Consider the following 11528-nt stretch of genomic DNA (forward strand, 5'->3'; position numbering starts at 1 on the left):
CTTGCGTCGTCGTTCCTTTTAATCCTAACCCTCTTCCTCTTTCTTCGTGATTATTTCTTTTCTTCTTTTTTTTTTCTCTTTCTTTCTTGCTTTCCCCTCCTCCATTCCCCAATTTACCCTCGTCGTCTTTCTCTCTGCCTCTCCTGTTTCTTAATCTCCTTCTCTCGGTTGGTTTCCATACTCCTTCCTCTTCTCTTATCCTCCTCTTTCTTTTATGCTCCTCTTTCTTGTGCTGTGCTTTTAATGATTCCCGCTCCGATCGCATTCCACTGACGGGGAGTCCCAATCTTCCTAAATCACCCGCTTTCGTCGCTCTTGAGCTCTGAGGTGAGTGGTTGGATCCCCACCACTGTGCCCCGATCACTTCCATTTATGTTTTATGTAGCTCGGAGGACAAGGCAAAAAGCGCTTCTTTTTTGCTTCTTTCTTGATAGAATTACTTGCGGAAGCCGTAGGAAGGTGGAATCTTTAGGGTTTGATCTGGTGGTATCGATCGTTTGTTCGTTGCTTGATGGCGTTTTGGTTCTTTTTTGGTTGTGATCGTTCAGATTTGGACGAGGAAGTGCGGTCAGGATTTATGTCCGTCTATCAATCCAGGGCTGAGAGGATCCAGGGGCAGCTTAGGAAACCCGGTCGACCGGGCAGCTCCGGCCAGCAGAGGAGTTCCATTGGCGGCGGGGGCGGCTGCGGCGACGGCGGCTCCGCCCCTCCTCCTATCCCCATCTCTGCATCCCCTGCTACTCCTTCGTCATTGTCGACGAACCGAAGGTGACATCTCTTCTCTCTCTTTCTGATCGGTATCCTCTTTGTCGCCGATGGGGCTTGGCGTTTTTGCTTCTATGCGTGAATGGTTTTAGAAAGGGTTCCTAAAGGATTTCTTTCGTTGTCGGTCTCTGTAGCTTCAAGAAATCTGGTAATGGACACGGGGGTCAATCTAGGATAAATCCCACAACCGCGAGTTCTGAAGCGAGTGGTGCTTCTCCGGCTATTACTGTCCATCGGGCTGTTCAGAATGGTGCTCAGGCCCCGGCTCCCTCTCCTGGTAAACTGTCCAAATTAATTGTCTTTTTTTTTCTTTGATTCCCCTCTTCAAAGACCATTGCTAGCCCTAGCAGTAGCAGCCAGAACCTAGAAATAGTTTCTTAATTTGTTAGAATCCCTGTGTATTAATTGTGATCTGTTTGTAATTATTACATGTTTTCTTTCAACTGGAATCATAGAGTTTTCCTGATGCCGGTTCTTTGTAGGATTTTCAGATGCACCAGCCCCAGGCAGTGCAAAACCGATGGATGTGCTGACCCCCAGAAATGCATCCCGAGCTATCCCAAAGGTGCCATCTTCTCAGTCTGCTACTGGAGCTTCAAGTTCTTCAACGCCCTTGACACTTCCTAAAGGTTCAATGCTATTCCATTTTGATTAGTTGCATGTTCTTTTTCACGACTTGCCCTGTAAGAATGAACTTCTGTGAACTTTACTTGCGTACCGGCAAGAGCCAATTTCTGCAAGAAAAAACTAGAATTTTCACAGTATTCTCATTTTGTGATGCTCTTTTCAGGGGATGCATCTAAGACCTTTACTCTTCAGTTTGGCTCAATAAATCCTGGCATCATGAACGAATTGCAGGTAGCATTTTTTTCTGTAATTTTATTTTTGGTGTCGGTTCTTTTCCATGTGTTTCTTGTGATGTTCTGCTTATACTTGGTAAATGCATTATGATTATCAAAGATTCCTGCTCGGACAAGCTCAGCTCCGCCAAATCTGGATGAACAACATGACCAGGTTTGTGGATATTTTAGCACTACAAATTATGTTTTCCATTTCTCACTTTCCCAAAAGAAAAAAGAGTTGTTCGGAGTTTTCTGCATCTGTTTTCCCTCCCTCTGGTGCATGGCCTTTTCCTACCTCATAATGTGTTTCCCCTCTACTTTTTTGACAGAGTTTACTTGCAATTTTTATGACCCTCTAGTTTTAACAACAGACACCTGGCTGCTTTGAGTTTGATCATCACACTGATGTTTTACTTTGCTGACTTCTCAGGCTCATGCTGAGTCCTTTGGAGCTGCTCCAACATTGCCTATACCTTCTGTTCCAATAGAGCAGCAACGACAACAAACTAAAAAGGTAGGTGGTGGTACTCATCAGTCTAGCAATCTGGAGCAACATCCTGTATCACAAGCAAAGAGAGATACAAGCATCCCAGTCCCATCTGCCTCAGTTGTACCCCCACCAAAATCACCTGTTCTTCCAGTTTCTGGGATACCTTTGCCCATGTCTATGTCATTTCAACCTCAACAACCACCAGTTCCTCCTCAACTTGGTGGCCCTAGCCCACAGATGCTACCAGGTCTTGCAGCCAATTCACTGCAAATGACGATGACATTACCTGTGGCCAATGTCCCCCAAGTTGCACAGCAAATTTATGTTCCTGGCATCCAGCCTCATTTTGTGCAACAACAGGCACTGATGCATCAGGGACAAGGTTTAGGGTTTCCCCCATCAATTGTTCATCAATTACCCCAACAATTAGGAAACCTGGGAATGGGCATTACTTCACAATTTCCTCAACAGCAGCCGGGTAAATTTGGTGGCCTTCGTAGGACCACAGTGAAAATAACTCATCCAGAAACTCATGAAGAGTTGAGGCTTGACAAAAAAACTGATTCTTCCAAGGATGGTGGTACCTCTGGGCAGAGGCCACTTCCTAATGTAATCCCACAAGCTCAGGCTATTGCAACGTATAATGCTGCTCCTCAGATGTATTACCCCCAAATACAGCAAAATTCTTATAGCCCTTCTACACTTATTTTTACTACTACTGTTCCTCTGACCAGTGGGCAGGTGTCGATGAGCTCACAAGCTGCAAGATATAGCTATTCTGTCAGTCAAAGTGGGCAAAACTTGCCTGTCATGCAGTCAACCATGGTCAACAATGTTCCAGTTGGCAAACCTTCACATTCATCCTCTCTGTGTTGCATTACTAAAGGGATAAACTCAGAAGAGATACCAGTTTCCACCTCCCTCCCCACCACAGTTCATGTAACTGTCAAACCATCCATTGGTTCAGAAGGTGAGAAAGTTGGGGCTTCCTTGTTGGCACCTCCAGTGGTAATTAGCATGCCTGTTAGCAAAGCCCCTAAGTCAGTAAAGACTGTGGCAGATTCTACTCGTTCCTGTCAAAGAAACAAAGAGACAAGTCCAGATGGACCTGCTTGGCAGCCTAAGTCAGGTTCCAAACTGTTAGCTGATGTTTCATTGCCTATCGCAAACACAAGCTCTACTGCTGGTGCTTCTGTGCCCTCAACAAAGCCATTGATCTCTGAATCACCAGCTGCTGACTCTGGCTTAATTCCATTTGGGCCTGATGGCAGGAAAAGAGAACCTGTTGAAAGATCTGATTCTTTGAAGGATACCCAGAAGAAGCAAAGTAAAAAGGAGCATCTTCAGGTTTGTGTTCTTAGTTAATTTCCTTTTTCAATTTGTTGTTATTTGACTGGTGAATATTTTGAATCTTTGCAGTTAGATGCATCTTCTCCTGAAGGAGCAAACCTGTCTTTGTTAAAAATTACCAAGGGTAGATTTGAGAGAGAACTTATTTTTCAGGAAGGGCACACTAAAACTGAGAACACTGAAACTCCTTTAGCATCTGATCTGGCCGCTTCTTCGATGTGGCCTTCCCTTAAAGCTGAAAACAGGAATCTTTCAGGAGGAACAACTAAGCCATGTGAAGGTAACTTAACGCCTGCTGCATCTAGCTTATCTGGAGCAATATTGGAGGAGGAAGCATCCCAAGGTGCTTCACTAGGGCATGCTGATTCATTTGGTTTGGCACCTGATGGTGTTTCCATCATAGAGGATTTTCCTTCTGAGACCACAATTTCTTTGAGCCCTATGGTGGATGGAACACATTTCAAAAGTTTGGATACTAGCTTGAGTGTGGCAAACACAGCTTTGGATGCTAGGATAGACGAAATGCTTGACGTAACAGAGCATGGGAAATCTGATGTATTTAATGCTTCATCGCGAGATTCTAATGATGCTGAAGTACATCCATCTTCTACCATCAGAAATTCTTCTGAATTTTCATGTCAATTTGTGTCATTAAAAGAAGATGATGGGGTAAGAAATTATGAGAAAGTGACATCTAGGGACTACAATGCAGCGGACAACAAACCGTTGAATAGCTTTGTTGAAGATGTTGGTACCAGAGAGGAGATAAATAGGACAGTCAATGTACAAAATAGGCCTATTGATGCAGCTTTGGACTCAGCTGATTCTGGAACTGCATTTGTTAGTGATGTTTCATCTGCAAATGACGGCAAAGATAAGCTTGATTTGTTTCCAACCACACGTGAAGTAAAATATAGCAAGGATGTTGGTTTGACTGATTCTGGTGTTATGCCCATTGAATCGGTCCCTGTCCCTAATTCATCCCTTTCTGAGGTGGCACAGAAGCTGGGATCTAAAGTTATGGAATTGCCTAGTGGACTGATTTCTATGGCAAGCATGGGACAGAAGGAAAAATCTTCCTTGGAAAGCTCAATGCCTAAGATTGTGGCTGGAAGAAAGAAGAAGAGAAGGGAAATACTTTTGAGAGCAGATGCTGCAGGGGCATCTGACCTTTACAATGCGTACAAGGGCCCAGGGGAAAAGAATGTGATTGTTAGTAACTCAGCAAGTATAGATAGCTCAACAGCTGACACAATGGTTGCACATGTAGATTATTCTAAAAAGGATGTTGCTGCAAGTGAGGAAGATGGGCAGAACAAAGCTGAATTGGATGACTGGGAAGATGCAGCTGATATATCCACTTCAAAACTGAAAACATTAGAGCATGGAAAGCCAGCTGATGGAGCAGGGAAGCAAGATGGTGATGATGGTTATGAAGCCACTAGTCGAAAGAAATATTCGAGAGATTTTCTAATGACCTTTTCGCAGCTGTTTATGGAGCTTCCTGTAGGTTTTGAGATTGGTTCTGACATAGCAGATGCATTGATGAGCACTCCACTTGGGAAATCACCGTGTCTAAGTCCTGGGAGGATCATAGACCGGCCATCGGGTCCTCGGTCAGAGCGTCGTATGGTTAGCAATTTGGATGATGAAAAATGGAGCAGATCACCTGTGTCTTTTGGCCCTGGACGTGACCTTAGATTGGACGCTGGGCATGGAGCTGCAATTGTTAGTCTTCGACCTGGGCAAGGTGCCAGTTATGCAGTTCTGAGAAATTCTCGTGCCCAGGCATCCAATCAATTTGGAGGAGGTATCCTGTCAGGACCAACACAACCCTTGACATCTCAGGGAAGCATGCCACGTGGAAGTCCTGATGCGGACAAGTGGCAACGCGCAAAAGGTTTAATACCCTCTCCTCAAGCACCTTTGCAGGTTATGCACAAAGCTGAGAAAAAATATGAACTGGGCAAATCTGTTGATAAGGAAGAGGCAAAGCAAAGACAACTAAAAGCCATCCTTAACAAGTTAACACCTCAAAATTTTGAAAAACTCTTTGCCCAGGTCAAGGAGGTTAACATTGACAATGCAGTTACTCTTACTGGTGTGATCTCACAGATTTTTGACAAAGCTTTAATGGAACCAACCTTCTGTGAAATGTATGCTAATTTCTGTGTTCATCTCGCCTGTGAACTACCGGGTTTCAATGAAGACAATGAAAAGATCACTTTTAAAAGACTGCTCCTGAACAAATGTCAAGAGGAATTTGAAAGAGGGGAGAGAGAACAAGCTGAAGCTAACAAAGTTGAAGAGGAAGGTGAGATCCAGCAGACCAAAGAGGAAAGGGAAGTGAAAAGGCTTCAGGCCCGCAGGCGCATGCTGGGCAATATTAGGTTAATTGGGGAATTGTACAAAAAGAAGATGTTGACTGAGAGAATCATGCATGAGTGCATCAAGAAGTTGTTGGGACAATATCAGAATCCTGATGAGGAAGATCTTGAAGCTTTGTGCAAATTGATGAGTACAATTGGGGAGATGATAGATCACCCCAAAGCAAAGGAGCACATGGATGCATACTTTGACATGATGACAAAGCTCTCAACAAATCAAAAGCTATCCTCACGTGTTAGATTTATGCTGAGAGATGCAATTGATCTTAGGAAGAATAAATGGCAGCAGAGAATGAAAGTCGAGGGGCCTAAGAAGATTGAGGAGGTTCACAGAGATGCAGCTCAAGAAAGGCAATCCCAGTCAAGTAGGTTGGCTCGTGGTCCCATCAATAGTAATGTCCCAAGACGAGGTCAAGCAGTTGATTATGGTCCCCGTGGTTCCATGCCATTAACTTCTCCAAACTCTCAGCAGGTTGGTGGTCCTCGTGGATTGCCATTTCAGTCCCATGGGTACGGCAAACAGGATGTGCGGGTGGAGGATAGGCATCAGTTTGAAACAAGAACAATGTCACTTCCCCTGCAGCAAAGGTCTACTGATGATGATTCTATTACCCTTGGTCCTCAAGGGGGTCTTGCCAGGGGAATGTCTACCAGAGGACACCCATCAATCTCTAATGTTCCAGCTACTGAAACTTCTCTAGCTGTTGAACATCGTAGAATAACGTCGGGTCCAAATGGTACTAGTTATATGGCAGATAGGTTATCTGGAGCAACATCTGATCAATTAAACCTTCAAGTTCATAGTAGTTACTACGGGGTCAGAGACTTTAAGAGTTCAGATCATACTTTTGAGAGATCTGTTACGTCTATCCTACCTTCTGGACGAACTCATGGCACTTCAGGTGGCAGCCTAAACTCGGTTTCTGAAACAAGAACAATATCAGAAGAAGTTTTACGAGAAAAATCAATATTGGCAATTAGAGAGTTCTACAGGTATCATTCTCAATCATGTGTTTTGTAGGTCATGAGAGTTATGCTTGTGATGTTTGGTACTTTTGTTTTCTTCTCATAATTAGCATGATGAAAATGCTTGATTTATTTTTCTTCTAAATGATATTTTCCTGTCAATCATTTGCTTATCATTTTGACATTAAGAGTTCAACCAATATCTGTAAACATGTAAAGATCTTTTCAATATCTAAACCTCTGTGTTCATCTTATACCAGCATGAAATACTATTTGAGTTGGATTATTGATTCCGTAAAGTTAGACATAAGATACTTTCATGCTAAGAACTTCAAATGCTGCAATTTACAAGATTTGTGCAGCACATGCAAGATAACATCTCATGAACATTGCCATCAGTTGAAAGCTTCGTTGCATGATCCTTCTTTTTTCTTTTATTTTTAACTTGAACAAGGCTGTGAGGGGCTTGTAGAGCAAAGCAACCAAATTTTCGAGATAAAAATGTTCATTATAACCCCACTAAAATCTCACGAGACCCTATTATCGTAAAATCTCAAGTTGAAGACACTGAAATTCTCTTTTGTCCTAAGCAAAGGCTAGAAAACTTCATCCTTATGAGGATAACCATGAAAATTTGGCATTAAGAACAATCTAGGATGAAACTAAGAAAATGGGGATGCTGTGATGTACTGTAACATGTATACTTTGAGATTCTTCTGATAAATTTATATTTCTAATGAAGTTGAACCAACGGATAAGATTTTAATATGAACAATGCTTTGAAGATCAACCAAGTGGATGATTCAAGTCAAATGAATGAGGTAAAGTAGGTTGCTGGACTTTAGTTTGGAAGACAATATTTTCCAGTTTAACAAATTCTACATGCCAAAATGATGAACTAACAATCGAGAACTGATACCAAAGCCATCAGGAAACTGGAGGAATGTAATTGCCAAATGGAGCGCAAGTTGAGACGGTAACAAATAAATTGTAAATGAAATAATAGAGAAAAAAAGACGTGTGTGAGTTACAAGAGGAATTGATGAGAAAAAAGGAAATCTGGGCAATCTACATTGTTGCCTTGGAACCAAAATTAAGGTTTGATACCAGTTGCAGAACCATGTCACGAGAAACTGGGATGACACTTTGAACTCTTAACTTCAGCAAAGACAGTGTACCTTTATTAAGATAAGCAAATTGACAAAGGATACCGTCGATTGCATATTGTCCCTGATTTTAGAGAGCTATTGTATTCAGATAATGTGGCTCAGCTCTTAGTGTCCTCGCTTTGCAAGAGGCCCATGGATGGGTTCATGAGCAAATGACTTGGGATTGTTTGAGCAAATGTATTGTGATTGTTTCCTATACCAGACCCAGAATCAAAAGTGTTATTAGCATTCTGTTTTATTCGCTATTATTTGATATTTAATATCCTTGATTGTTCATAAGAATCAATAGTATTATTTGATATTTAATATCCTTGACTCTTACCAAAAGAGCATGTGTAGATCTCTTCCTCTAATTCTGGACTTCTGTACACGACCTTTGGACTGCTTTTTGTTCTGTACTTCTGTCGAAGCTTAACCTATTACTTTGCTTTCTGAAAGGACATATGCAGTATGTGATCTGTTTTACTATTCACGTTAGTATAGCAATCTAAAACTTTCTGGAGCCCTACTTATAGGACTTAAAGAATGTGACCACTTTTCATACCTGACAAAATCCTTCCAATTTTGATGGTTTAAAATGCCATTACGGAACAAAGATTCACGAGACTACGTGTTACCTCTAAAAGTTAGAAGAAATATGTTGGCTGCTTTTTTCCCTCTATACTACACTGCAGTGCACCAATGCTCCTGCATTTTATTTTCTGTAGATACTTCATATTTTCATTGTCAGAATTCCATTTAATAAAATTCCCATGAGATTTGAAGTATTACAACCAGCAATGCTATTAGAAGAAGTAATTCATCTGTTTTTTTTTTCTTTTAATACCAGTTTTTAACACCAAGCTCTATTATTTGGTTTAAGCAATTTTTTATGTAATGACATCTTAGGAAACAGATAATGAAGCCATATCCTTGATTTTCTGCAAAGGGAGATATGGACATGTTGAGTCTGGGTCTCATTAGTTTAAGTTATGAGGATTCCCTAGTTTTATTTGATGTTTTGAGGGTTTGTTAGATTTTAATAAATGTGTTAGCGATATGTTCTTAAATTGGTTTTATGGGTCCCATAAGAACCAGGTGCTAGGGCATTTTTTGGGTTAGAATGGGATGAGTTGGACTAGATTTAACCACTCTATGTTTCTTTTTTTGTTTTCCATATTTTCTCAGTAGCTGTTAATATTTCTCCCTTCAATCTGTCTGTAATTTAAAGGTTCAACATCTGTTTTAATTGCAATGTCGAATGGCACCATCCCACATGGTAACATTTAAAGGATCCACGCATGGTAATATGCCCCATCCACTTCATCATTCATACTTCTTTGATTTATAATTATTTATCATCATCCAGGCCTTTTGGACCTTTGGGATCAGCTGTTAAACATAGGTCAAAGCCGAAAAGGTTCTCCAGAGGTCAGCCACAGAGCATAGGGTTAAAGCTGATATGGTCGTGTATAAGATCTATTATAATTATTAACTCAAATTTTCAACTTAACATCAGTTCTCTAATTTCATTGCTCTTTTTCTAACAAAGCCAAATTTTGCGGTAGTGAAGGATTTTCCTCGTTCATCTTGCAAGCCTACTTGTTCATTAGTAAACTTTTACCATTATGGTCACTGATTTAGCTTATGCAACCATGGAGCAATGAAATTTGTGTTTATGTTTTCCATATTTCCTTTCTGAAATAGTTTCTCTTATTTTTTAATTCATCATGCTGTCATCCACCAATCTTGTTAGATAAGCATTGCTTCCATGCAGTAGTTAGGTTGCTGTTTTTCTATATCAAAACTACTTTGGATTTTAGTCTGGAAGTAATATAAAACCTAGTTTTTTCTCCAGTGCCGAGGATGAGAAAGAGGTTGTGTTGTGCATCAAGGAATTAAATGCTCCAAGTTTTCATCCTTCTGTCATCTCGTTATGGGTCATCGACTCCTTTGAAAGAAAAGATGTGGAACGAGATCTCCTAGCCGAGCTTATTGTTAAGCTTTGCAAATCAAGAGATAGCTTCCTTAATAAAGATCAGCTACTCCAGGGGTATGTATGAATGGCAAAATGGCTGAGATAATGTAGGTACTCTTTTTTATATCTTGATGATATCTTTTCTGATTATTACGTCACTATTTTTTAGGTTTGAATCTGTTATTTCTTCGTTGGAGGATGCCGTAAATGATGCTCCAAAAGCACCTGAGTTTCTTGGTCGTATTTTTGCTAAAGTTGTGATGGAAGATATGGCCCCTTTGAGAGACATAGGAAGATTGCTATGTGAAGGAGGCGAAGAATCAGGCTGTCTAAGAGAGAGTGGGCTAGCGGCAGATGTGCTCGGTAACATTTTTGAGACCATAAAACTAGAAAGAGGAGATACTGTCTTGGATGAGATCCGGGCTAGCTCCAATCTACCGTTGCAAGACTTTCGACCAACGCATCCAATAAAATCAAAGTTGGATGCATTTTTTTGATCGAGAGCACCGTAGTTATGTTTAGGTTTTGTAGGGTGTTCCATCCAGAGAATTGCTCTCTCTCTCTCTCTCTCTCTCTCTCACTGCTTATGGGTTCATATGATATATTGGTTTCTATTTATCCATGCCTTGTAGTTGCCCTTGGTTCAACGAGGTTGGCATCAGGATATGAGATGAACAATTTATTATTAGTTGATATTGGTAGCCGGAATCATTGAGGTACGCTTTTTGACCTGTGGTGTATAAAGATTTTTTAGAATCTTGATTCTAAAGAAATAACATTCAGAAAAATCTTATTTTTCAATGGTCCTTGTTTTCCTGTGTCTTTCTTTCGATTCACCAACATCAGTATCTTGGATTTCCAACTGTTGGTTCGCGTAGTACTTGTGGTAGTTAAATAAGAGATGTTTACATGAATTAGTTGCTGGCAAGTTGTTCGCGTCATTCCGAAGTAGATCCTACTGTCATCATCATCATCATCATCATCAGGCTTCGCAGATAACATGATTTGCTGGCAAGTTGTTCGCGTCATTCCGAACTAGATCCTACTATCATCATCATCATCATCAGGCTTCGCAGATAACATGATTTCTAATTTGGGTGTTTATTAATCTTTTTTTTTTAATAGAGAAACTTATATTAATTAAAAAGAGCGAATAAGATCATCCCTGATTTTTTTCGTCGCGAGAACGATTCTCATATTATGAAGTCAATTCGTGTAATTTAGACCAGTAAGATGATTGACATCAAGTATACTACTAAGGGATTTACAAGACATATTTCTAAGAAACAAAAGATACAGTAAAAATAAATAACACAGATTTTGCATAAAAATAAACAATCAAGACATAGACTTCTATCTCAATCTACTCCCACCATTTTCTTACGAAACACACAACTCCCTGAATTGGAGATCCACAACGAATCTCTAATGGGGATCGGGATCCAATCAATGTCTTAGTATTAATATTATGGGGCTCGACCATTCACACTAAACCCAAAAATGTGGACAATTCTTACCAATCACAACTCCTTGTGATTTCCAATCTATTTGGTCTTCGAACCATCATGGCCGCAAGAGACTCGACCAACCATAATGTTCAGT

General features: G+C 40.6%; 1 protein-coding gene across 4 annotated transcripts; it reads left to right on the forward strand.

Annotated features, from left to right (window-relative positions):
• The first annotated feature begins 51 nt into the window (after positions 1-51).
• Positions 52-10727, forward strand: LOC103970037 (eukaryotic translation initiation factor 4G). 4 transcript variants are annotated; one of them, XM_065133799.1, is made up of 11 exons: positions 52-327; positions 549-768; positions 900-1042; positions 1248-1394; positions 1556-1623; positions 1726-1779; positions 2038-3067; positions 3158-3444; positions 3517-6827; positions 9807-10001; positions 10096-10727. In XM_065133799.1, exons 2-11 carry the CDS (start codon positions 578-580, stop codon positions 10421-10423), a joined length of 5754 nt encoding a protein of 1917 aa, XP_064989871.1. In that variant the 5' UTR covers positions 52-327; positions 549-577; the 3' UTR covers positions 10424-10727. The 4 variants fall into 4 exon arrangements, with proteins under 4 accessions (XP_064989871.1, XP_009381940.2, XP_009381941.2 ...); XM_009383665.3 differs by having other exon boundaries at positions 2038-3444; XM_009383666.3 differs by having other exon boundaries at positions 1257-1394; positions 2038-3444.
• Positions 10728-11528: the final 801 nt, after the last annotated feature.

Source organism: Musa acuminata, chromosome BXJ2-11 (assembly GCF_036884655.1).
Source record: "Musa acuminata AAA Group cultivar baxijiao chromosome BXJ2-11, Cavendish_Baxijiao_AAA, whole genome shotgun sequence".
NCBI lineage: Eukaryota > Viridiplantae > Streptophyta > Magnoliopsida > Zingiberales > Musaceae > Musa > Musa acuminata.